Source organism: Theobroma umbraticum, unplaced genomic scaffold (assembly GCF_002168275.2).
Source record: "Theobroma umbraticum cultivar Fairchild unplaced genomic scaffold, ASM216827v3 scaffold_147.0, whole genome shotgun sequence".
In the NCBI taxonomy this organism is placed as follows: Eukaryota; Viridiplantae; Streptophyta; class Magnoliopsida; order Malvales; family Malvaceae; genus Theobroma; species Theobroma umbraticum.
The window spans coordinates 7,818,038-7,845,595 of NW_018397259.1; the positions used below are offsets into that span (position 1 = coordinate 7,818,038).

Consider the following 27,558-nt stretch of genomic DNA (forward strand, 5'->3'; position numbering starts at 1 on the left):
GTTTTTTCTAATTTTTCTTTACGTCTAAAAAAATACACAAATATCAAACGTTTCCCTCCTCCTCTAGAAATCTGAGTCTGATTTCCGCTTCAACCGTGCGTCCTCTTGTCCTATGGTGAGTCAACTCGTTCTCTGTAATCTGCGATTTCTAATTCACTAGCCCTTCAGGCACCGAGTCGAAGTTAAATAGTGCTTGAACTTCGAATCGCATGGTCCTTTTTTCGATGATTTCTAGTCATAGTTTTTTCATTTCTATCAGTTTTAAGTGATTAGGCATGTTAATGGCGTTGTTGTGTTAGAGGTTTAACGGAGTTTTTAGATAAAAATGAGAAAATTTTGGAAATGTGAGTCTTGTAAGAGTTTATTTTATTGCTTACAGAGATGGAAATTGTGTTATAATTATGTTACTTGACTTTTTCTTTGGTTTATTAAGAAATTTCTTAGTTCAACATGCTAAATGAATGAGTATTAGTTAGTTGCGGCCACACATTGGTGTTAGAGTTTGTCTAGTCATTGATATTTTGCTATGTTTATTTTGTAATTTTCTGTTACTTAGGTTTTGCAAGAATTAATGAGGTTGATGCGGTCATTATTAGAGGGTTTATTAGTATGTTATAGTTAGTAATGAGCCAATTTTGAAAAACATGGGTGTTTTCAAAGTGCTTTCATTGATTTTGAACTTGAAATTTTGATTAGAAAGTATAGTTTTGGTTGAAAAATTGCTTAAGTTAGACTTAGTTGTGGAGCTGTTTTGTGTGCATTGGTGCCGTTAATGTCCAAAGGGGCAATTAGTTATGGCCTTTTTTTTTTTTTTATAATTGGGGGAGGGGGGATTCGAACCCTGCTCTTTAGGCAGGGGGATAATGCACCAACCAATGAGCCAAATGCTCGGGTGTAGGCAATTAGTTATGGTTTTGATTTCAGTTTTGAATGGTTGTTCCTAGGACTTATGCAGTTATATTTGTTACACTGTGTTAAGAAGAATTTTATTTTGGAAGTTGTTGATTTCCATGAATACATTCACCAAAAACTACTGTCCAACCTCATATTACAGTTGCTTTTCTTTTTCCCTCCTTTCTAGTGGCCTTTTCTGGGAATATGACAAAAGTAGATTCATATTTGAGTTTTATAATGGATTTGAGTTGCGTTTGTCTATCAACTTAAGATGGTTTCACTTCTTCCTAATATGACAGTACTAACACTTGAATGTTTACTAACTTGGTTACATATATCATGGAGTGCTTTAAGTTCAATGTCTGGTTTTGTGAACAACGTTAATGTAACATTAAGAATTAAAAACCTAGCATACCTTTTGCAAATTATTTATTTGCAATATGTATGTTGATAGCTAGCTGCATTGCATATTCAATTAAGTGTTTTCCAAATTTACTTTTGAAGTTATTGAGTTGAATGTGTAATTGTATGAATCTTTTCATTTAAATGAGATATTTATCTAGTAATTTTTTGTGTTGGGTAGGGTTCTTTACCAGGAACTGCCTTAATGATTTGTCATACTTGTTAGATGAGCTATAAAGATGGAGCGCGCTAAAAGTTTTGCTATGTGTAAAAATATTATCTTATTGAGCTGAAAATGAGGGTTGATGAAATGATTATGTTGAGGTGGATGCCTGGTAAACCAGGACAGGAAAATATAAATACTACAGCTCTTTGCAAAAGGATAGAGGTGGCACCAATTAGGGCTGAGGTGAGATAAGGGCGACTTAGATGGTTTGGTCATGGGGCAGTGCATGCCAAGGGATGCTCTGGTGCCGAGGGCAGTTTGAGCCAAGTAGGAGGGAAGAATAGTCATTAAAAGGGATTTGGAATGGTCCCATTATATGTTTCAGAGGGTATAGCTCGACTAAGTGGAATGAAGCAAATGGATTCACGTAGTTGACCTCAACTAGCTTGTGATCAAGGGTTAGTTGAGTTGAGAATATCAACGTATTTACCCTTGATTTCTGTAAAATTGTTATTGTCATTCATAGGAAAACCTCCAAGTGGAAGAACCAAAGGCAAAGGCAAATGTTCTAAGACAAATTAGCACAATACAATTGGTGGAACACGTAGAAGAATGCTTTTTTATTTACTTTAGTCGTAATTAATTAAATTATCATCGAATTAAAGAATGTTTCTGGTCCATTAAATGCTTACTTCTGCTGCAATAGGGTTGAGCAAATGGATCCGACCTGAACAAACTGATCGAACCAAATTGAGTTTAGTCAATTCGGTTAACGTTCAATTCTGTCATTAATGGTCAGTTAGTTTGGTTTGATCAGTCGGTTCTTGGTGTCTAGATTTTCCAATTGAACTGACTGAAGAATCAAACTTAAATAATATATTGTTGAGTTATTATATAAATATATTATTTTTAATAATAATTATTTATCCCTCATAATCAATCATATATATTGTTCCTTCCTCGAGAATGTTTATTGAATGTTTGCTTAAATTATTTTCTTTATGTTGGTTTTTATTATATGTTTTATTTAGATGTTAGATGTTATTTGTATATATTGTGTTAGATGTTATTTATATGTTGTTAGATGTTATTTATATTGTGTTCGATGTTATTTATATGTTAGATGTTAGATGTTATTTATAATTTCGATGTTTCAATTTTATAAATTATAAAATGATATTAAAATTTTTATTTTGAGGGGTAAATGGCTGAATTTGTTCGATTTTCGGTTTGTTTGGATATCCCTAAATTTCAATCAGTTTTTGGGTGCAATTCAGTTTGTTCAGTTTTTGGCCTTTTCAGGTTGAACAGACCATTTGCACAGTGCTAGCTACAACAAGACAAATATTGATTTTATTTAGGTTTGCACTACTCCTCTTGATGTCACCAAAGTGAGAATAAAGTTAAGTAGAGAATTTGATGAGGATCCCTTAAAACATGAATTTTGGTTTCATAGTTCTGTCTCTTTGCACAAGAGAAGTCTTATCTTCTTATGTTCAAAACTACCCTTGGAAACCAGCTCGGCAGCTTTTCAGGTGAGACATTGCCTTTTAACCTTACACCAACCTTTGCTGCCTCTATCACACAGTGAAGTATCATCTAGTGAACAGCATCTGAGCTTTTGCTGTCATAGGAAAGCACAATGAATGTAAATGGTTGACCAATTTCACAACTATTTGGCTCTTTCTATTTTCTTTTTGTATATCATCTCAATTTGGAAGAGAGGGCATATTGATTGATATCACTGAAGGAAACCCAACTTCAATAGATGGGATAAAAGACATAGTTTATGTGTTTGATGGCAATGCCTGAAATGATTGAGTAAGAATAGTATGGTATACAGAAGTCCCATTTGCATGTAGAGCTGATTCTTAGGCTTTTGCTTTGGTTCTGGAAGGGGGTCTAAGATTGGAGTCAGCCATTAATAATATGGATAACTAAGACCTATTCTGTACATTCCAATTAGGTATGTACAAAAGCCTATTGCGTCATGCCTGAATTTTTTATTCTTCAAATTAAACATGATACATAAGCAATGCCATTAAAGTGGCTACATGTGTAAGGCTTGATTTGTTATAACCCCCTGCTGGTCAAGGAAAAAAATAATTACAAGATATTTTTCAAAATAATTTGTTATTCATATTAATTGCTGTATCTTGTATGATAGATTTGTTTCTTAAAGGATAAGTACTATTTCTTGCTAATATGGCTAGACGGAGTTGGTTTGAAGTGGCTGGCCCCATGTCGCTAGGAAGGACACTAATCGAGAGTGAGAAGTCAAAAAAGCACAAAACCCATAATAAAATTGCAACATGGCTTTGCCTCATATTGGTTGTGATTGGTATCACATTTTTCTATGATAAAACCTTTCTATTTTTACTGCTTCTGCATTGCAAATTTCTGTCACTGCCTACTTTCCAGGTCCTGTCTTTAGCCGGTGAGTTTCTGAATGACATTCCAAAATGAACACAGCACTTCTTCCCTTTGTTAAATATTGATTCAATTTCCCATAAAGATACTTGGATCTGTTTTTTTTCCTTTGTCTTCTTGTGAATTCTTTGTGCACATGCTTTTCCTTTCACTCAATCTCATATTTGAGATCTCATAGAACCAATGGTTTTAATCAACTTACTCTTGCGCTTTATTTTCTGCAATGTGATGAAGTTGAAAGCGATGAATTGTGTTCTGTTTGTTGATTGTGCATGCATGTTTCTGCAGCTTCATCATTTGGAAGGCAATTTATCTTTATATTAGAGCAGTTCACACTATATTTAATTCTCTTGTTTCCATTCGGCTTGAAACAGCTGCTATATAAATTTAAATTTACTTTTTCTTTTTGGAATCCTATGCCCTTGCAAAGTTAACTCGTGCAGACCTCATAGTACCCATATGATGGCTTATTCAAAGTAGACGACTTGAATTAGTTTTGATTATCTGATTCTGTTGGCCAGCAATTTTTATTGAGCTCTTTGACCACTATAACTTAGTGCTGAACTAGGTAGTATAGATGGATTTTACTAGTCAAGGATGATAAATATTAGTTTGTCCTTGTGGCGATGCTTTAAATGTCCCACCATTCAATGCTAGGGATTTTGTGTAGCTTACCTCTCTTTGGATGTTGTAATTTTTGAGTTAGAATCTTAGGAATTGATTCCAAAAATCCAAACATAAAAGTAGGAGTTTTAGTTGTGGTTTCTTGTGACAACCTTTGTTCTCACAAAAGGTAGTGTTTTTCTTTAGGCATTTTTTAACTTAACATGGATGCCATAGGTGGAAATCACTTACATGTAATTTTGTGGCTAGGTTTTGAAAATTAACGTTTAGAGCTGCAGTGGCTTAATGGACCCCAATTATTGGACCAAAAATACTAATAATGAGCCCTGCTTTTGTAATTTTGGTACACGTGAGAAGTTTTGCCTATGCATTTCTTTCGTGTGAGGCTGCTTTCCTGATTGTATTTTTTATAGCATCAAAGATATTTCCAAGAAAACTAAAGGTTATGGTGCAACTGATGGTGCCATCCTTTGAACATTTGAAAGATTTTCTCCTTGATTATCCTTTCGAATACACCAAATGAGGTACATTTTTTCTTTTTTCTGTTTAAACCAAATTCTGAGTAAGAGATCAGATCTTTTATGTGTTACAGAAGTGGCTTGGAATGAGTTGTATTATATGGTTGTGAACAGATTTTTGTGCAAAAGTATATGCAATTGATATTTTATATGATCATGTAAGCCTCTTTCTAGGACCATTTACATATGGAGAATTAAAGCTCAATTGCACTAGCTGTTTTTAACTTAGCTGGTTGTATTTGATTTTGACTCATTTATGGGTGATCTCTATTATTCTTGTTGCTAATGTGATAAATATTATCCTATTATATGTGATGGCCCTCATGCAACTGGCTTAGGGTAATGGTAAAGTTGAGAGGAAGTTTGTGTTAAGACTTGGGTAATTTGGAAATGAGAATGATGTCTGTAACTTATTACATATATACTGGTATTTTTCCTTTTGTTCCTATCATCTAATCATGAATTCTTGCTTTCTCTGCTCCTTTTTGTCATTCTGAGAAACAATGCATCTTTAGGTTGCTTCATTTGCTGATATGTTTAATTGTCATCTTCTTAGGTTTTGCTTTGGAAGGTTATTGTCTTTCTTGATGCAGCTTGAATAAAAGATGGAGGAAAAACACAAGGAAGTTGAAGATGTTGAGAGTGCCTCTAGTGATTCTTTTATACTTGATTCAGATGGTGATGAACCGTCAACATCTGGACAAGATGATGGATTGCGTTTTGAGGCAAGTTAATTTTTCATTATGATTAGTGTTATCTTTTTGATAGATTGTAAGACCTTCACCATCATCCTTACTGTTGCTTATTTTAGTTTCTTCTCTGTGTTTCTATGCTTGAAACTTTTATGCACTTTTTTACACCTTCCATTTTCTGTTTATTTCTGCAGGAGTCTTTGACTGAGCAGGAAATAGAGGAGTTGATTTCTGAGTTTTTGGAGGTTGAGAGCAAGGTATCATGTTTCTTCAGTAAACTTTGATGTTTTCTTTTTCTTTTGGGTAAACTCCACCTATACCCATTGTGGTTTCAACTTTTCCCACATAGCATCTAATGTTTTTTTTTTGTCAATTAACATCCTGTAGATAAGTTCTGTTCCCATTGGGGGTTACGTTGTGAATTTTACCTAGAAAAATTATGAAAGTACCCTTATGTGTGAACAAAAGTATAACTTTAGAATTGAGGATATTTTGGTAATTTTACTGGATGAAATTTAGGGTAATTCCCTATGAGAACAGAATTTAATCACGGGGTGCTAATTGGGAAAAAACAAATCACATGATGTTGGTCATATTTATCCTTCTCTTTATTATGTTGGAATGTTTTCTCATACTCATTTCAGGCTGCAGAGGCTCAAGAAACACTTGAAAAGGAGTCTCTTGCTAAAGTGGAGAGTGAAGTGAGAGGAGAGCTGGCACAAACTCTTCAGGGGGATGATGTTAGTTTACTATCTTGTTTCCCTCTCATCAATATTTTGTTGCCCTTTACCATCTCTGATGCTTTTTACTTTGTTCATAGTTGGATACAGCTGTTGCAGATGAAATGGCTACTTTTATAGAGCAATGGGAAGGTGTGCTAGATGAGCTTGAGACTGAGAGTGCGCAATTGTTGGTCTGCTTCTTTCTTCTGTCTTGATAAAAAGCGTTGATTCTTAATACATATATTTTTGTGTGTATAAGTATTTTATTTATAAAATTAATTTTCTGTAGCAAGACAACATTTGAATGTCAGCTCACATTTTCTTCTTTAAATTGTACCTTATGGACCAGCCTTGACTTTCTTTTACTTTTTTGGGAGATGAAAATTAAACTGGTATATGATGTCTCAGCTCACCTTTTCTACTTTAGATGCAACCTAGAGATCAATGTTGACTTTCTTTTCCTCTGTTTGAAATGAAAAATAAATTGTTGAACCCCTTCTCTTTCCTGCTTTCTGGCTGCCCTAAAAAAGGATGAAAATGTTATCCTAAGAAGCCTTGAGTTTGCTTGGCTGCAATATTCTCTTTGCACCTATTTCTTTCTTTCTACGTTTTCTTCTTGATTACTTGCATTGTGGTATATCATTATTCAATTTTTTTTAGCTTTTGTAGTTATATGATTGTTCTATCGAAGTTTCTAGTTCCTGACCTGTTACTGGTTGAGTGTCAATTGCAGTTTCTTATGCTCTGTTTTTTCTGTCTAGAAATCGCGTTTGTTCATACCTGACATCGCTTTTTTGAACAGGAACAACTTGATGGGGCTGGTATTGAATTACCCAGCCTTTATAAGTGGATTGAGAGTCAAGTTCCCAATGGTTGCTCTACTGAAGCTTGGAAAAGAAGAGCGCACTGGGTAGGATCTCAGGTGACTAGTGAAATTGCTGAGTCTGTAGCTGATGCTGAGAAGCATCTTCAAACCCAGAGGCCTGTAAGGAGGTATGATTCTGCCTTGTGGATTCTGATTTATTCAGTGAGTGGTAATATGCCAGTTGAATTTGGCAAGCACCTTTGAGAGAGCACTGCTAAAATGTACATATAATCTAGATAAACATTATCTGTTTGTGACATTATGATGTAGCTGGAAGCTTTAGGGCAATTAGAACTCAACAATTAGGGCTTGAATAGGGTTGATTGTGTTTGGAACAATAGAAAGATAATTGGCTTTTAAAGAAACTTTTTGAATAAAAATTCAGAATAAACAAAAGAATAATAATAAGTCCTCTATCCAGGATCACCTATTTATACTAGCTAGGATAAGTCCTAATCAAATAAAAAGATTAGAATCTGCTTGCATCATTCCCCTTTGGTCAGAAAAAAACTTGGCTCTGACGAGTAGGCCTTGACATGCTCGTCGTAGATGTCTAGATCCACTTGTTTTAATTCCACTTTAGCAACCCAAGTGCTTTCATTAGCAGGTTTACCAAGCCATTTCACCCAAAATCGTCTATACGGGGTCCCTCATTTAGATTGAACCTCTTTCACATCTAGCACTTCTTCAATAACTTCAGCGTTAGCAACTGGAAGTTGCTGAACTTGAGTGTCTATGGTAGATGCAGTCCCATCAAATTCATCAGAAGGATACAAGTCCAAAACATTGAAAATAGGACTTATTTCTGACTCAGTTGCCAGTCCATTTAAGTACGCATTTGAACTGATTTTCTTTAACACCTTACAAGGTTCAAATTTTCTAGACTTGAGCTTGTGATAAGTACCCTTAGGAAATCTTTCTTGCCTCAAGTGCACAAGTACTTGATAACCTTCCTCAAATTCCTGCTTACAACGTTGTTGATTGGCAGCAAAAGATTATGCTGAATTGCTGGCTTTTGAGGCAGCTTTTACCTCTTCATAATCTTTCGAAAGTGATCAGCAAATAAGATCACCAACCATTTGAATAATCCATCAGGTGTTTTGAAGGCTGTTTCCATTCATCTCCATTCATTCTAATTTGATGATATCAGCTCTTTAAATTGATCTTGGAAAGCACCTTGGAACCAACTAGTTGATCAAGCATCTCATCCAATCGAGGAATAGGAAAACGATACTTGACTGTAATCTTGTTTATGGCATGGCTGTCCACACATATCCTCCATGAACCATCTTTCTAAGGGGCTAACAAAGCTGGGCAAGTACAAGGACTTTTATTTTCACACACTAGACCTTTCTCCAACAACTTCTCAACTTTTCTTCATACCTCAGCTCGCTGCGTAGGTGGCAGTCTATATGTTGGCAGGTTTGGTAATGATGCTTCTGGTACCAAATCAATTGCATGTTGGATGCTCTTTAGAGGTGATAGACTTTTTGGCAAATCCTCATTAATCAACTCTCTAAATTCCTTCAATAGCTGCTGAATTTCTGTTGGATATTGAGGCATTTTACCCATTTGATCCCTCTTCGAAAACTTAGTTACCAAAGCGTACATAATTCCCATCTCACTACTTTCAACTTCAAAATTTTCAACGGATAAATGCCTAGTGATTTTGCTGATTTTTCTGTTTGTAGGGCTTGAAGTTGCTGATTTCTTAGCTTCTTCTTTAAGAGGATATAAAGTATACCTCTTGTTGTCCTTGTAATGTCCTTGTAGAAGGATCCATATCATGATCATACAACCAAGGTCTACTTGTAAGAATATGACCAACATCACATAAAAGCCTTATCATTCAAGTTACCTCCCATAGTGAATTTCACCAAACATTGAGTAGTTACTAGTACCTTGTGTCCATTTTTTAGCCACCTAATCTTGTAAGGAGGAGGATGCTTGCTTGTAGGAAGCTTCAATTTGTCTATTGCTTCTTTTCAAATAATATTTTTCGTGCTTCCTCCATCAATGACAAGATCACACACTTTATCTTCACAAATAACAGGTGTACGAAAAATACTTCATCTCCTCCAATATTCCGCTTTTTCATTGATAGTTGTCGTCATCATTCTTCGTACTCCCAAGGACTCACCTTGTTGAAGATAAACATTGATTTCCTTTATCTCCTTATCATATTCATCATAAACTAGTTTTAACTCTTCCCCTAATTCCGCTAAGTTCCCTCTTCGTTGTGGGTAAGCAAAAGAAGTGTGTCCCTTCTTCCCACAAGTAAAATATCGAATCTTGGAAATGCTGCATCTTTTATTTGTAGAAGAACTAGAACTGTTTTGTCCACCATAAGATATTATACTCTTTCCTTTATCGTTCTTTTCAACATTGGTTGCACCATTATTAGTTTTATTGGTTGTGGTAGCCCCTCGATAATTTGGTTGGGATGTTTGATAACCTTGTCTTGCTTGAGAATTGCTTTGCCAATTGGTGCCATATAAGGGCTTTCTAGCACCATAGCATAAAACTCATTTTTCTGCTGCTAAAGCATATTGATGAGCATCTTCAATGTTGTATAAACAAAGTGCTCCCATCTTGTCTCTAATAGAATGATTCAAACCAGCTTGATAAAAAAAAGTAATTTGTTCATCACCCGAATTGATAGGTTATTGAATTCCGATGTATACCCCTCAACGATCATGTTATTTTGCTTCAAGCAATGAAATTTTTCATATAATTCCACAGTATAATCAGCTGGTAAAAATTGCTTTCGTAACTTACTTTTCATGTGCTCCAAGTGTTGACTTTAAGTTTCCCTTGTCGTGCATGTTGCTCTTCAACTCTCTTCCACCATTGAAGTGCGTACCTTTCAATTTCAGCTTTACAAATAACACATTTTCGATTTTCTGCCATGGGTTTCCATTCACAGTAATTTTCCAAATTGGCTTCCTAATCCAAATAATCCTTCCCATGAAACTTCCCATGAAATTCAGCTTCTTCAATCTTGATTCCTCCACCATTTAAATCAAGGGCGTGTTGTAACCAACCCTCCAATTCAACTCTTGCCTCTTGATTTGCGGGTCCATCTTCAGGAAAGGGTTTCTCAATCTCAATTCATCGTCATCCTCAAGTCATCTCCATTCGAGGTCCTAGTGGATCCTGATGCTGCACTGGGTCAAGTCATCAATCATTCTCCGCATCTCAAACAACTTAGTTTGTTGAGGCTGGTTGCATGCAACTTGACCTTGACCTTGGCCAACCATAATCTCTAAGCTAAAAATCCTTGTAAGATGGTAGGATCGTTTGCTTTGATACCACTTGATGTAGCCGGAAGGTTTAGGGCAATTAGAACTCAACCACTTGATGTAGCCAAAAGGTTTAGGGCAATTAAAACTCAACAAGTAGGACTTGAATAGGGTTGATTATGTTTAGAACAATAGAAAGATAATTGGGTTTTAAAGAAACCTCTTGAATAAAAATTCAGAATAAATAAAATAATAATAATAATAAGTCCTCTATCTAGGATCATCTATTTATACTAGGTAGGATAAGTTCTAATCAAATAGAAAGTTTAGAATCCTACTCCTAATAAATAAAAACTTAATTTACTAAAATCCTAATAAAAATAAGAAAAGAATCCCAAAATAAATAAAATAACGAAAATAAAATCCTAAACCAACTAAAATACTAAATAAAATGGAATTCTAGATGCTCCTGCATCACATTGTTATATTTGATCCTTAATTTATATGTTGTGTTCTTCTTGATTGTTGAATTATTGCAAAAACCGGGGGAGAAAAATCTGTTAGTTCTAGTTAGTCAGCCACCCGCAACTTTGCTGCCATGAGAAGGTCTTTAATGAAACACATTATGTTTGGCTGGGGTAAAAAAAAAATGAGCCACCTAGCGTGCAACGTTGCCGATGTAGTTTATGGTTAGTTTTGGGTGCTAGAGGTGCAAAGGCCAGCACTACTGCTCTACCTTAAGGCATTTACCCAAACACAGCGTCCTAGGTCTCAGATTGTGTACTTTCCATGACATGTTTAATTCTAGGACTAAAACAAAGTATTTGTGTTGTGAAAGTTCATCCACTGCATCCGGTTTTTTTCAGTAGATGGGGTACCCTAGTTCTACTCTGTAAGGCTTAAAGTTGATTTTTATGGATCTATATTTTTGATTCAGGAAACATGGTAGATTATTGGAGGAGGGTGCTAGTGGATTTCTTCAAAAGAAGCTTTCCAGTGATGCTAGCCAGGAGGCAGTAACAGAAAACTCAGACATGGACTGGAGCTCATTCATGAAAATATGTTCTGATGGTTTAACTGAGGATGGCAACTGTTTTGGCAGCAAGAATTGGGCTTCTGTTTACTTGGCCAGCACGCCGCAGCAAGCTGCATTAATGGGACTTAAATTTCCTGGAGTCAATGAGGTGATAAAATATGGTTTTGACTTAATTTGTTAATATCTATGTATTTGAAGCTTTAATCTAGCATCTAAATTCTTATCCTTTATATTTTTATGAAACTTGCTGGAACCTAGTCTGCATGGATTCAGTTGTTCTTTGGATAAAGTTTCTGCAAATTTTTTCGGCCAGGTGGAGGAGATTGAAGATATTGATGGGAGTACAGCTAATCCACTGGTTGCAGATGCCATAGAAAATGAAAGAGATCTGATTCTTTCTGACGAGCAAAGGAAAAATTTTAGGAAGGTTAGTCAGTGTTGTTTGATATAATTATTCTTCATTTCCAGAATTTTGACATGGGGAAATGTGTGATTAGTTTCTTACTACAACTATCTATTGATATTCAATGTTTTTTAATTAATTTTACCAACTAATTCCTCTCTTCAATAGGTAAGTGATATTTTAGCACCTAGCACCTGGGCCTAATGTAAATAGCAGCTCTCTGCACGGATCACCTTGAGTTGGATCAATGTTTCCAGGGATTTTTTGTCTAGTTTCTAAATGTTACTTTTTTCTTGAATCTCTTTCTCCCCGGTTGATTATCTGGTCGTGTGGGATATATCTCGGATATTATTCTCTTGTGTAGTGACTACTGATAGAATTTATTAAGATACATGAGCATTCTGTATTGTGATATTTAATAATTTGTTGTCTTCTATAATAATTATTGGTTATTTTGCTTGTAAGTACCTGTTTGGATAATTTTTTAATTCCTACAGCTCATACATTCACGCATTAACATCTAGGTTATTGACAGGTGAAAGAGGAAGATGATGCAAATATTGACCGAAAGTTTCATTTGCATTTGAAGCGGAGGAGACATCAAAGGAGATCTAAACAGGTTCTCTGTTTAATTACGTTTTATTCTTTTTTTGTTTGCATTTGCCCTAGATCAGTTGAAGAATATTACTTTAGATATTTTTTGTATGTCTGGTCCATATTTTCATGGACTTGAAAATAATGAAACTCTCATGTAATAAGGCTGAAAATTGATGAAAATTTAAGTTTCCTTTCATATGGTTACTTTACAAGTGTGAGAGCAAAGAATATAGAGCTTATTGTTGTAGCATCAAATAAGTTTGTTCAGGGAATTGAGTTGCCCGAATATAGGACAGAGCTGATAAACCATGTGACTTTTTGTGGGTTTGGGCTCAAGAAATTTCAGGTTTTGATGTTCACAGGATGGTCGGAAGGATTTAGAGGCCAATTGGGGGTTGATCTAATTATTCTTGAAGGAAAAATTAGTGGCTTGAAAGAAATTATAGTGCTACTGTTTCCTGGCAGCAGGAAAAGATGGATTTATTGTGAGAATATCAATTGCCAAGAAGTGGTGGGAAAATTTGTGGAAGGTTTAGAAGTTTGATAGCACAAGCAGAAGACTTGATTGCATTAGGGAGGAAGAAATTAGGTTAAGGGGAGCTCCTATGTGCTGTGAATAGTTATTTCTGAAGAAAACCAAACTCTTAGTTTCATTGTTAGAAATGTATTAGAATATGAAGAATGTACAAGCACTTGCCAGAGACTTTTTGACTAGTCCTTATATTCCAAACACTAGGGCTCTTGAACAGGAGACTATCTAAAAAGTACCCTCTCTCTGGGAAACTGCTTAACAGTAAAATCCAATTATACAAAGCAAGAAAGCTTCTAAATATAATTTAGCACCTAAGCTAGTTGATCAAATGGCAACCCTATGATATGTCGAAGGACACAGTTGAATCCTTGTTATTAGATGTTTAGCAGTTTTCCCCAATCTTATGATTTCTTTTTGAATTTGAAATTCTGTGGAATGCAACAGATTATTCTAACTGGGTTCCATTGATTCAGTAGACTGAATGTATTGGAGTTTATGTAGTTACTATTGTTATTTTTCCCAAACCCTTTTCATAATGGGACTCATGCTTTTTTGAGTTGAGTTCATTAGAATTTAATATAATGCCCAAAAAAATTATACTTTTTTAGGTAATAATATTGTTGGGTCACCTTAGTATTCTTTTCATGCTACTTGGGCAGTTAAAAGTAGACATTGCAATAGATTTGAAGATCCAAGTATTTAAGGAACAGGGCTGTGCAATGTGCGTTAGGAGCATGTGTCAGTCTTTAAGTTGAAGGCTGACCAGTTTTCTTTGGTGACTTTAATAATTTTGTCAGTGTATGCAATTTATTCTCATTTCTATGCTAACATATATCTATCTTTCCAAAAAAAAAAAAAATGCTAGCATATATCTATGGCCCATTATGTAACATGCTCCTTATGGTGTACAGTGTTTTAGACTATTGTGCAAGATGCTTAAGGACCTTTGATGAAACTAATAAGATATGCCTATGCATGCAAGGACCTAACATTCTTCCTCTTTTTATATTACTAAAACCTGGTCTCCCTCAGAGAATTTTGCTCTTTGGTTCAGGTGATGGAAAGCAACTTTGATCGATCCAAGCCTTTAGAAGATGATTCTAACTCAATTTCAAACAAGGAAAATCGAGAAGATAGGGAGGGTGTGCCTAATAGTGAGAATGGGGTAACTTGTCAGAATTTGAAGACTGATGTGCCTGAAAGTTTTGAATCTTGTAAGTTGGACAGGACATGGTCTGTTCCTGATGGCATGTCCTTAGGGCATGTTGAGTCAGACATGTCTGATTCTGGTAAACCCAGAGGGTCCAAGCGTTCAAATGAAGATAAGGAGGGTAATGGTGACAATAAGAAGGCTCGAACTTTAATCATAGCTAGTGATAATGAAGCTGATACTACAATGAAGGATGAATTGCTTTCCTCCAAATTGGAGGATCGGTTTACTTTGCTAGAAAAAAGTGATGATGCTGTTGGGGTTGAATCTAATTCTTCAGAGCGTCTGACTGAGAAGTTTAGTTGCACTGCTTGTCATAAACTGGCTACTGAAGTGCAGCAACATCCCCTTCTTAGAGTAATTATTTGATGGATTGCAAATGCTTGCTGGAAGAGAAGATGCATATGAAGGTACTGATTGTGCAAATTAATTGCATTTTCCACAATATTTTGGTGAAAAATGATTAAATACTATCATTACCCACCCCTCTACATAATTTGTTACAATAGGTGCTTCTGTTAAAATTAATTAGGACTTTTTCCATTGTGGCAGGATGCTGACTGCTCGGAGGGTTATTGTGGATGGTGTGGACAAGGCAATGACTTAATAAGTTGCAAGTCATGCAAAACATTATTTTGTACCAAGTGTATAAGGAGGAATATTGGTGAAGAATGTTTGCTTGAGGCCCAGGCCTCTGATTGGCAATGTTGTTTCTGCTTGCCAAGTCTTCTGCAAAAATTAACATCAGAATTAGAAAGAGCCATGGGATATCGAGACACAATGGTTTCTAGCTCTGATAGCGAGTCAGAAAATTCAGATGCTGACATTAATACTGCCATCAGGTAATGATTTTCCTCTGAGGTCTGAAAATTTTAGACAATCTGCAGTCTCTTCTTCTTTTTTTTTTTTTTTATTTTACATCTTTCCCTTTATTCCTCTTATATGATTTAAAGAGTTTATATAAGCTTGCCTTCACCCAGTTTGTATTAATTGTCTTGTGATGCATCTAATTGGAGTCAAGAATGCTCTTTAATGAGTGTTACTTGTAGGACAATTAGTATTTAACAGTGCCAAATATGTGAAGGCTTGTTTCTCTGAGTTGATATCCAATTTGTTTCTATGATAGCTCTAAGAGAAAGCGAAAAAAGAAAATTCGAAGGATTCTTGATGATGCAGAATTGGGAGAAGAGACAAAGAGGAAAATTGCAATAGAGAAGGTATCTTATTTTGAGTTGCTTCTTTTTCAATTGAACTGGTTTCTGGTATTGAATTTTGCATTGTGCTCCAAAATATTGTAGGAACGTCAAGAGCGCTTAAAGTCAATGCAGTTTTCTGCCAAATATAACATGATAAACTCTCCAAGCTGCAATAGGAACTTATCAGATGAAGCTAGTGTAGAGGTACTTGGTGATGCCATTACCGGTTATATAGTGAATGTTAGGAGGGAGGATGGTGAAGAAGCTGTAAGGATTCCTCAGAGTATATCAGCCAAATTGAAAGTCCATCAGGTTTCTCTTTGATAATTTCAGTAGTTATTGATATCAACTTGCAGTTGGTCGTTGTTGTTTACCTGGATTATTCATCATTTGCTTTCAGTATTATATCATTGAATTTAATTTAATATGCTTGATTTGTAATATCCTAGTATGCTGAAAATTGTCTTCCAGTTGCAGTTACTTCTTCTTATTCTTTTTTTCTTTCTTTTAATGCTATGATCAAGCTTTCTATGAGAAATCAAGTTTGCTTCTGACACAGTAATCTGGATTTTGTGAGCATTCTTATAGAAAATATCAGGACTCAGGATTGGGTCTTGGAATTTGGTTGAATGTCTTTATTGATGCTGACGCTTGTAAGCTCAAACTTTGATGAATGTCTTTTGGTTGATTTGTTACCGCAGATAGCAGGGATCCGATTTTTGTGGGAAAATATTATACAGTCAATCACAAAAGTGAGGTCTGGGGATAGAGGTCTTGGTTGTATTCTAGCTCACACAATGGGCCTTGGTAAAACTTTTCAGGTATTCTTCTTCATATATCTCTATCTCCCTCATTCTGCCTCTTCTTTTCTTTTGGTGTGTCTATACAGGCATGCCTGTAAGTGTGTGTTCTGATGTCATAGTTCTGACCTTGTATTGCTTTCATTGCTAATGATCTCTTTGTGTTCCTTGCAGTCCAAGTCTTTGGGTTTTTACAGCTCGCCTGACATGTCTAGTTGTACTTGCAGGTTATTGCTTTTCTTTACACTGCAATGAGAAGTGTTGATCTTGGATTAAAAACTGCACTCATCGTCACTCCAGTAAATGTGCTGCATAACTGGCGGCAGGAGTTCATGAAGTGGAGACCTTCAGAAGTAAAGCCTCTCCGTGTCTTCATGTTAGAAGATGTGCCAAGGTTAAGTTATTTTTTTTTGGAAAATATCTAATTAAAAGTGTATCCAATTTTGCCATGTTTTGCTATAGTTATAAACTTATTGATGGGTGTTATTATGTGCATAAATCGTGGCATGCCCAAATTTTCTGCCTCCATAAGTGTCAGTGTAAAAGAAAGATTTTTTCTTCTTTGGCTAGAGTACTGTTGACCAGTGAAACAGGTGTTCTTGAAAAACTGAAACTTGTTAGCATAAAATAGGTCTTGCCTTTTTTGGAGTGGTAGAAGCCAAGTTCATTAAAACATGTGTCACTACAGGAGGCAACTATGCAGAACAAGATTAGGCTTATCAGCTTCAAAATAGGGTAAGGAGGAAGGTTTTGCATGTTCGTGAGGAATGGATACTAGATAAAACTCTTGGAAGGGTATGAGCTGTTATGGGAAGTATAAGCATGGGGGTAATATGCATTATCTTATAAATGATTGTAAATTTGTGCGATCAAGTCTGAGTGAAAAAGGAAAATTTTGAAATCATCTTGTGCTGCGTATTAAGGGGCCAATTGACTTTTATGACTCCCCTTTCCTATTCTCTTCTATTTTGTGGAAATTGCTAGTATTTAGGTGAAAGGAAAAAGAAAAGTTAATTATCAATTGTCTGAAATGCCTGTTGTAATCATTACTTTTTGTCAGGGAGAGACGAGCGGAATTGTTTGCCAGGTGGAAAGCTAAAGGTGGAGTTTTTTTGATTGGCTATACTGCTTTTCGGAACTTGTCTCTCGGAAAGCATGTGAAGGATCGCCACATGGCTAGAGAAATATGTCTTGCCTTGCAGGTGATTGCCCTTATCTTCAGCAACAGGGCATGGAATTTTTAATGACTATATTTCGTACCGTAAATTTGACTTATGGGGAATAGTGAGTTAAATAAATGCTTAACAATAACTGATTGGTTTAGAAATTGCTACTTTATAGCAAACTGGATTGATTCTAATTAATCACTAGGTTGCATTCTATTGAAACCATGTACCATGAGCATTCTTGCAAATAAGGTAGTTTATATTTGCGTATGCATTGATACTTAGTAATGGAAAAAACCAATTTTTCATTAATTTTGAAGTGAACTGCATTGCTTTTCCTGTGTGGTTATTGAAGCACTGACTTTGTTTTTAATTAAAAAATGGACATGGTCATTGTAAGGTTTGAGGTGATTTGATTGTAGCATAGGTCAATAATTGATGATTTGATATATGTTTATCTTTATTTTGCATCACTTCTGGACAAACCTTCATTTTGTCACATCTATTTTTATGGTTTTGCTGCCTTTGAATTGAACTTTATTTCCAACTCTAGGATGGACCTGATATACTAGTTTGTGATGAAGCCCATACTATTAAGAACACCAAGGCTGATACAACCCAGGCCTTGAAACAAGTGAATTGCCAGAGGAGAATTGCATTAACTGGATCACCACTTCAGAACAATCTCATGGAGTACTACTGTGTGAGCTATTGTTTTTAGCAAATTATATATTTTCTTTGCCTAGTTACTATACAGTTCTTATCAGGTTTCCTTTGGAACAGATGGTTGATTTCGTACGAGAAGGTTTTCTTGGCAGCAGCCATGAATTTCGGAACCGGCAAGGCTCTGACACTTTTATTATCTTCGTTGTTCCCTTCTCTTTTTTTGTCGGTTTGATGTAATCTTGGGTTTCTGTATATGCAGCTTCCAGAATCCAATAGAAAATGGTCAGCACACAAATTCAACACATGAAGATGTGAAAATAATGAATCAAAGGTCTCATATCCTTTATGAACAATTAAAAGGATTTGTTCAGAGAATGGATATGAGTGTGGTGAAAAAAGACTTGCCTCCTAAAACTGTCTTTGTTATTGCTGTAAAGCTGTCTCCACTCCAGCGGAAGCTTTACAAGAGATTCCTTGATGTTCATGGTTTTACAAACGACAGCTCTTCTAATGAAAAAATTAGGAAAAGTTTCTTCGCTGGGTATCAGGCCTTGGCTCAGGTATAATCTTATACAACTTGTTCTTTAAGTTTATAAAGCTGCTTTATCACATGGATGCATGCATGCATGGCCATACAACCTCTGCAGGTGTTAAGTGAATGAGCCTTAAATTATGGATGGAAACAACTCCCTGATGACTAGGGATCTGCATTGCCAAAATTTTGGTTTGGTTTGTTTGTCTATTTATGAATAAATGAAAAAAACATTGAGCCACATCAGTTAACCAAGCCGTATATGTGGAGATGTATGGAAAGCTTCAAACTTAGCTCAAACCACTGAGGTTCCACCTTGTCCTGCTATTCTCACAAAGAGTTGTCCAAGATTCTTCGCATGCAACATCCTTGAGCATTAATGGGTGTAATTATAAGCCATACCCTCATCTCCTTTGTTCAAGGATCTTCAAGCCTAATGTGATGAAAGCTAATATTCTATAAAAAATTTTATGAAATGCCTTGATAAATTACAAGATGCATGCACCTGAGATTTACTGAATTGCCAAAGTAGATCCATGATATTATAAAGAGCTGGACAAACCTTTCTTTCTTAATTTAAATGGAGATGCACTTCAACTTGTTTAGAAAATAATATGCTCCAGTTTTTTGGGTATTTTATATGCATCCTAGTTTGAGTGATGTGGATTTCTTCCATTCTTTTTTTTTTTCAAATATTTTATTGCATTATTCCTTAGGTGACATTGGTAGGGCATCATTTGAAGAAGTGAAGGAAAAGAGATGCATTATCTGGAAGTGATTGGTTTCAGCAAATTCTCGAGTAATAGATATTTGCAGCTTTAGAAATGAGAATCATGAATAAACCTAGATACTTTCCTAAATGCTATGTTCCAAGATGTTTTTAATCTTTTTAACTTGAAATAAAATATTCTCGAATCTGTGTTGTAATCGTAGAAAGATTTATGTGAATTTTGTCCTTCTATTTATCTCTACTGTTTTTCTGTAACAAAAAAATTATTTTGAATCCATGTTGTTTTGACGGAACTATTTCTTTTCCTGAGTAGATATGGAACCATCCTGGGATCTTGCAATTCAAAGAAGATAAAGGCTATATTAGTCGTGAAGATGCTGCTGAAGCAGATGACAGCTCTAGTGATGAAAATATAGATTATAATGTGACTGTTGGAGGTATTCCCTGTTTTTCTTTGTTGTTTCCTGTCCTTGGCGTTTTTGGTGTGTTGACATGTCATATGTGCATGCTGAATATGTTGGCTTTAAATATGGCTCCACTAGACTAGGTTGGTTTTTTTTCTGAATGCCGTGAACTGATGTTTCTTGTTCTTAGACTTGTATGCTTGCTTGTTCTCATGATCTATGGAATATGGAGGGTACTAGTTTTGTATTGAAATTCTAGTACTTGCTTTAAAGATATCTTTTGAAGTTGGGATGGAATAATATAGCTCATTATTAATTCTATAAATTTGGAGTAAATCTCAAGTCTACTGATAGGATGACTGTTACATGAGGGTTGATTTAAGTATCAGTTCTTTTCCCCACATGAAAAGAGGGAGGAGGAGGGGGAAGATCGGACCATTATTTTGTCTTGACATACTCTGTGCCTTCTTAGGGTGTGAAATTGCAGATCTAGTATTAGCCATAGTGGGCGAGCTGGTGGGTTTTCAGGTCTGTTCTGCTTTGGTCTTACTGCTTTACTTGTTTGATTTCTGCTTCATGTTTGAAAAGATAGGATGAATGACTTGTTGCTTGCTGCCTCTTTTGATTTTTTCAAGAAAAAGAAAAAGAAAGAAAACATCACTAGCCAGGCCAGGAATGCTTCCTGATCATGTCAGTAAATTAGGCAGTATATTTATGAAGACAAACTTTGACTAATTTGTAATTAATGAGCATTAAAATTTTGCAGTTTCTTCTTCCATTTCAAGTCATTGAGACATGTTGATAGTTTATAGAATCATTGCATAACTTTCTTGAGTCAATTTTTAGGTTTTTATGTGTTTAACTCTGTGTTTAAATGGTTTTGCATTATGTGTTACAGAGAAAACAAAGAATTTGAATGATTCTCTGCTTGAGAAAAGTGATTATGGGTTTATTCAAAAGGTATGCAATTGAATATCTATTTGGGTTTCTCTGTTGTTTATATGTGCCTTGGGTGGAACTTAATTAGACAATAGCATTTTTGTCTATATTAATTTTACTTTCTTATCTTGCTGATCTTAGAATATTTCTCCTTACTAGGGTTGGTGGAAAGATCTTCTTCATGAAAATAATTATAAAGAGCTTGATTACAGTGGCAAAATGGTTTTGCTGCTTGACATCATAACTATGTGTTCAGATGTGGGTGACAAGGCACTGGTTTTTAGTCAGAGCATTCCAACTTTAGATCTGATAGAACTATATCTTTCAAGATTACCTAGACGCAGAAAAAATGGGAAGTGCTGGAAAAAGGGGAAGGACTGGTATAGGTACGTGTATATCAGTGGAAATTGTTTAGAATTTGATAAATTTGTTTAATGCCATCCCCTTTTGACACTGTAGCTTTCTGTTAATCCACTTGTTTGTGGCCAATGTGTGTTTGAATATGACTGCTTTTTCATAAAATAGTTAGTGCATAAGCATTTCTGAATCTTTTGTAAACTTCTCCAAAAGCGTACCTGATTTTGCTGAGAAGCTGGTTTATGTTTAATATGTAGCCCATTGCATTCTAAGTTCATTTAAGTATAGATGCCATTAGAACTTCTGAAAATAAAGATGTCTCAAGCTCTCTTTTCTTTGCAATGTGCCATACAGGCTGGATGGAAGGACAGAAAGTTCTGAAAGGCAAAAGTTGGTTGAGAAGTTTAATGCGCCGATGAATAAAAGAGTCAAGTGTACTTTGATCTCTACCAGAGCTGGATCTCTTGGGATTAATCTCTATGCTGCAAACCGTGTAATTATTGTTGACGGTTCTTGGAACCCTACATATGATCTTCAAGCTATATATCGGGCTTGGAGGTGGGTTTAACTCATTTATTTCTGTTACTTACAAGTCAATTTAGATTTTCACATATTTTAATTGCATACTATGTTTTCTATTATTATAGGTATGGCCAGACAAAGCCGGTGTTTGCTTATCGATTGATGGCACATGGGACTATGGAAGAAAAGATCTATAAGCGTCAAGTAAGGGAAACTTTTTGTCCTTTATTGGTGTTTGTTTCTTGAATAACATTTTGACTAGAAAAATGGTACAAATAGGTGACGAAAGAAGGGCTTGCAGCAAGGGTGGTAGATAGACAACAAGTACATAGGACTATCTCAAAGGAAGAGATGTTACATCTGTTTGAATTTGGTGACGATGAGAACTTTGATACTTTGATGGAACTTAGTGAAGAGAATGGAAACCAAAATATGACTTGTGAAGTTGGAAAGTCACTGAAGCAGAAGATGCCTCTCTCTCATGGAAGCTGTTCCTCTGATAAGTTAATGGAAAGTTTACATGGCAAGCATCATCCAAGGTATTCTCAAGTCTCTTTTCATTTGTTTCTCTTGGTTTCAGCTTTCATTAGTAAGGAACAAGTATACTCTATTCTTTAGGTTTTCATGTTGGTTTTCCCTTTCTTTAGAAAAAATAAATAAAAGTATGCTTCTTTATCTGATTCTGCTGTTTGAGTGCTATGTAATCCGACATAAAAGTAAATTCCTTTTGTTATAATCAAATAAGTTTGACATGAGTCCCTTTCTATAATCCGAGTAACTTATTTAATATTGATGTTTTTAGGTGGATTGCTAATTACCATGAACATGAGACCCTATTGCAAGAGAATGAAGATGAAAAGCTCTCGAAGGAGGAGCAAGATATGGCTTGGGAAGTCTATCGGAAAACCATAGAATGGGAGGAAGTGCAGCGAGTATCCGTTGATGAATCGGCAGCAGAGCGCAAGCCTGCTGTTTCAAATGTGTCCCCTCCTAAACCAGAGCCAGAAACCATTCACCTTACGCAACCCAGGGGTATTTTCAGGAGTCGGATTGTGCAACGGAAATGCACCAATCTTGCGCACCTGCTCACTCTTAGAAGCCAGGGCACAAAAATGGGTTGTAGCACTGTATGCGGGGAGTGTGGCCAGGAGATAAGCTGGGAGGACTTAAACAGGGACGGCAAGACAGCAAGGTAACTAGGAGAGTGGTGAAAATATTTTGTTCATATATGGTCTATCAAATGGTAATTTGCTGTGATTGTAAATGCCTGCTGATATGATGTCAGTTCAAGCTCCTTTTGAACACAACACATTCTTTTGTGGGCCCCTTTATTGTTGCCCATTCACATAGGGATCTTTTTGTTTCTATTGCTTTGGGGGTTTGGGATGGTTTGCTAGTTCTGTTTTGTAGAACTAGATAAGGGTTAGCTATCTTAAATTTCAAAAGGGAGACAGGTGGGAGGCAATGTAAATTGGAACTGGCAGGAATTTGCCCTTTGTAAATCTGAATTTTACGGTCCAATTTAATGCAATGAGTCATGAAAATTTGTCTGCTTCTGCAGCAAATAAAGCTCTGCCCTGCTTGAGTTATGGTCCATCCTTAAGGGTTATACTGTACATGGTATCAATATGTGCGATTTTAGAGCTTATAACAGATTGTGACTCTATATATATAATATTAAAAGGTAAATATACAGCACAGCCATCTTATACATACCTTCTATTGGTGAATAAGACATGCAAAACAACGGGGACAATCACAAGAACTGACCAAACACAACAGATTTGACAGATTTCTTGAGAGCTTTAGCTTTTCTTTTTGCCCTTTTTTCAAAGTCAAATTTGCACATCAAGTTAATAGATTTCCATGGCATATCTGCAAGTCACTTACAAGCACAAGCACTATCACAGAAGCTATAAGCATAACACCATATTTAAGAATCACTAGAATGAATGGCAAATGCAGAATTTTTATGTGACTTATGACTTCTTTATCATCGTGATGCGAGAGCTCCGGTTGCATCAGAAGCTACTTTCTATGCACCTCGGTGAAATTTGTATGTAGTAAGAGAAGCATGCTGCATAGACGCATAGAACCTCTGGAATTGACACATGAATGTGAATGGTGCTGTCCCCAAACCAATTTATGACAGGAGCACGAGAAGAAATACAATCACCGTTTCTGCCAACTTTACACAGTAAAGCAATCTGGTTAATCCGGCTCTTGCAGGTCCATGAAGACACCAAAACCATGCCAGTATGACTGTACACTCGAAAGCAGGGAAGGTCGTGCTAAGGTATATATGCTGAAACTTCAGCTACCATCTTTCATCTCCTACCCAGTTATCCTTCTCCTTTGGTCCAGTTGGCCCTTCCTCGCCATAAAGCTCTGTCGGAAACAAGTCAAAGATGTTCTCCACTGAAAATCGAACAAACAATGGCAGCAGATTAATTATCTTATCTAGTTCAGATCTTGAATCATATACTATGGTAGGACCCCACTCTCTCATGTAATCCAACCAACATGGTTCTGTAACTACTCCATCCCCAAGATACTCAGCTGCAATAATCTGATACCTAGTGCTTGAATCCACATAGTATTTGCTTTGGGCAGCATCATTCCTAATTCCTATTCCAAGTTTAACTGACCCTTGCAGGTAAGTCCCGGGATGTGGAAAACTAGCATGCCCGTGTCTGGATGAGTAAACAATTGGCTTATTACCTTCAATAAATTCCAAGTTGAAAGCGTCAACCCACTCGCCACCGCTATGCTGTGAGAAGTATCCTTGCCACAGTTCTCCAGTGAAGTTACTTATCCGGAGAGTGAAGTGTTCCCAGTCACTCACATGTTGCCCAATTTTGTTCATTTGTATACTCATTAACCCAATCTTAAGGTTGGCTGGTCCATTGAAGGGGCAAAATATCCACATCACAATGTCAGTAAATGTTCCTCCTAACGCTGGTTTTACATGAACATAGAGCTCTGCACTCTCCAAATTTCCTTTCTTTACATAATTTCTTCCATAATCATCTGCAGGCAAATCTATCCAAAATGCACCATCATTTGTCCCTCCACTGGGCAAGTTAGAACCCCAACAATCAATAGGTTCACCTTTAGGGTTACCATATTCATATAGAAGTGCCCCATTTTTGAAAAACCATTGAACTGATGACGGCATACAATCTTCATCAGGATGAAAGAAAACTGTTGCACCATAGTGCTTGATGAGTGCGTTAATCTGGTTTAGATTTGGCATTGCGTGTAGTGTGGGATCTAGATTCTTCAAGCATGCGATCTCTAACTCTTCTTCGTCAGAAACAAAGTAGGTGGTGCAGAAGAATGTCCCAACAGAAACACCTTTGCAAAACATTCCTCTTCTGCATGGTCTCGTGTTCCAAACCTGAAATGGGTTTGAAGCAGTGGCAAGTATGGTATCACTAATTTCACAAGTCTCCGTAAGGTCTTCTCGAACACATCTAACTTCTTCCACATTAGGCTCCTCTGGCGTCTCGGTAACCAAAATTCCCATGGCTTTATAACCCACTGGAGGGTTTGGCAGCCAGAAGAAACCACAACCATTACCATGTGCATCCGTGCTCCAAACCAACGAATAGTTAACAGGCTTTGTGAGTGCTGGAAGGTCTGAATCTGAGTCATAGTCACAATAAACTTCTGGACTGGAAGCTACCCTTTCGCGAGCCACAAGAACATACCCTCTCAGTGGCTGGTCATTTGGCTGACAGTAATGACCGAGACAGAAAAATCCATCAGGAATTCCCACAGGTTTATAAAATGTGACACCTTTTGATTTACCACGCAACAAATTGCAGCTCCAAACACTCTCAAACTTAATAATTTCAACCACTTCTAATTCTCCTAGGTTTATTTTTCCAGTAGCAAATCCTTGACCTGAGAAAATGGTAGTAAATCATTATCAAAAGTGAGTCTACATACAGAGTCATGATGTTTGAAAGCAGAACTACCATAAAATGAGTAAATGAAGTAGGTAAGCTTATAAAGTGCTTGAACAGAAAATTTATAGGAATATTACTTTGCTTGTTTTTAGCTATCAATTATCAACAAATTGGCAGCTAAACAACCAAGCTTAGCCTAGCAAGTATTACCCTTTTTAAGGGGAAATAAGGTGATTTTAATTGTAATAAAAAACCAGTTCACCAACAATATTTTCAGGAAACTCCTGTCTAAAGCAAGCATCAAGCTTTTACTTTCTTTAAAGCAAAGGGAAAAGGACACCTACACCTGCAAGCTTAGACAGATTAACAACCAAAAAATTCAATACATAAATATATATTAAAGGTAGAATTATATACTAATCTCTTTCAGAAAAGAGAATTCTGTCAAGCATAACAAACTTATAGCTTTCAAAATTTTGAACTCCCAAATCCTGTGCAAACTTCCAACTTTCAAGCTGTCTAGAATGTTTTTGACAATAAAAATGTTGACCAACTTCATGTACAAGTTGCTTAAGATATTGCTTTAATAATTCACCAAAATATAACATATAATAACAACAACAACCCTATTGTGGACTTGACCTATTAAATTTCAAGCTCTCTAGAAACAAGAAATAACCCTTTTTAAAAAGAAAAAAAAGGATAAAAAAATAGTGGCAGCAATATTGGGAGTGAAAATATAAATCGAAAATCACCAAAAATATTCATATGGCTTCTCTTTTAATTAATATTAATTAAAAATTAATATTGGGGTATCATAATAATAGAAGAAAATGGAATTAAATAAATTCCTTAACAAAGGAAAAAAAAGGGAGAGTAAAAAAATTTCAAGACATTAAAATTGATCAAAAGATTAAAGAAGGTTTAAGGGGGAAAAAATCTTTCCAAAGTCCCAATGCATGAATGGCCCATTAATTTTAACAATCCAAAGCAGATATTGGGAACCCCTCAATAAAATACATTTATGCAATGTAAGAGAGAGAAACCCAAAGCCCAGAGGCATATGAGGTAGCATAGTCTGGTAGTTCCGTTTACATTTTTATATTTATCTATAATATGATGTATACTCTGGGATAAATATATTATAAAATTCTTTTCTTTTTCCATATTTTAGATAACTGAAATTCTTTTTTTTTCCCCCTTTTAAACTGCCTGTAATTATCCAAATAAATAGCTAAAAAATTTTCATATTCCATTGTAACTAATTAAAAGAGGAACCAAGAAAAAGGAGGGAAAAGGGAAAAAACCCATATCTCAAATGATCAAAATATTTTCAAAGGAAGAAAAGAAAAAGATAAAAGCAAGGAAATTAACCCACAAAAAAGGAATTAAAGATTTATTGTTTTGTTTCTTTTGGTTTCCATAGAAAAGCAAAGAATACCTGGAGGCCATTCTGGAATTGGTGAAGGCAAAGAGAAAGGCTGAGGCCGAGGCAAAGGTAACTCTTCACCTCCTCCTCTGCACCAACGAAAACATTCACACCCCAACATCTTAACCATGCAAAGCTTTAACAATCTCAAAAACCCACCAAAACCCCACAAATTATCTTCAATAAGATCACCCTCCTCGACCCTCTTCAACTTTCTTTTCATACATAAGGAACAACAACTCCAAGAGAAACAGAGAAGAGGGAAGGAAGAAGAGAGAGTTTATAACAATCCCCCTCTCTTTCTCTCTCTCTCTCTCTCTCGCTCTTTAAGCAATAAACCAAGACAGGCCTTTCTTGGAGGACAAAAATGATTGGAAAAAGAGTTCAACTCGTGTTTTCAAGAGAGGAGAGAAGTTCTAGTTTTGATGATGATGATGATGATGACGATGATGAATGTATGTATGTAGGGTTATGTATGTTTTGATATTAGCTTTGGCATGGGAGGTGGTGGGGGGTTTACTTTACATATTGGGATATCTTGGTTTGCTTCAACCATTCATTCTAGGAAAC

The 27,558-nt window shown here is 35.9% G+C and overlaps 2 protein-coding genes across 3 annotated transcripts; one reads left to right on the forward strand and one right to left on the reverse strand.

Moving 5' to 3' along the window:
* On the forward strand, positions 1-23,876 carry ATRX (P-loop containing nucleoside triphosphate hydrolases superfamily protein). Its single transcript, XM_021427733.1, is given in 27 exon segments — positions 1-115; positions 5,591-5,759; positions 5,921-5,983; positions 6,371-6,466; positions 6,547-6,639; positions 7,251-7,441; positions 11,493-11,739; positions 11,905-12,018; positions 12,530-12,613; positions 14,178-14,697; positions 14,700-14,743; positions 14,886-15,175; positions 15,460-15,550; positions 15,632-15,841; positions 16,231-16,350; positions 16,557-16,723; positions 17,390-17,531; positions 18,049-18,198; positions 18,279-18,334; positions 18,421-18,721; positions 19,737-19,860; positions 20,726-20,787; positions 20,926-21,152; positions 21,478-21,681; positions 21,771-21,849; positions 21,925-22,184; positions 22,448-23,876. Coding segments are annotated over 26 exon segments (4,449 nt in total). The 5' UTR covers positions 1-115; positions 5,591-5,639; the 3' UTR covers positions 22,842-23,876.
* Positions 23,291-27,558, reverse strand: LOC110415943 (vacuolar sorting-associated protein (DUF946)). 2 transcript variants are annotated; one of them, XM_021427736.2, is made up of 3 exons: positions 27,001-27,558; positions 24,367-25,554; positions 23,291-24,063 (listed from the first exon to the last, which is right to left on the reverse strand). In XM_021427736.2, the coding sequence occupies exons 1-3, from the start codon at positions 27,209-27,211 to the stop codon at positions 23,963-23,965; spliced, it is 1,500 nt and encodes a 499-aa protein (XP_021283411.1). In that variant the 5' UTR covers positions 27,212-27,558; the 3' UTR covers positions 23,291-23,962. The 2 variants fall into 2 exon arrangements, with proteins under 2 accessions (XP_021283411.1, XP_021283409.1); XM_021427734.2 differs by having other exon boundaries at positions 23,291-25,554; positions 27,001-27,553.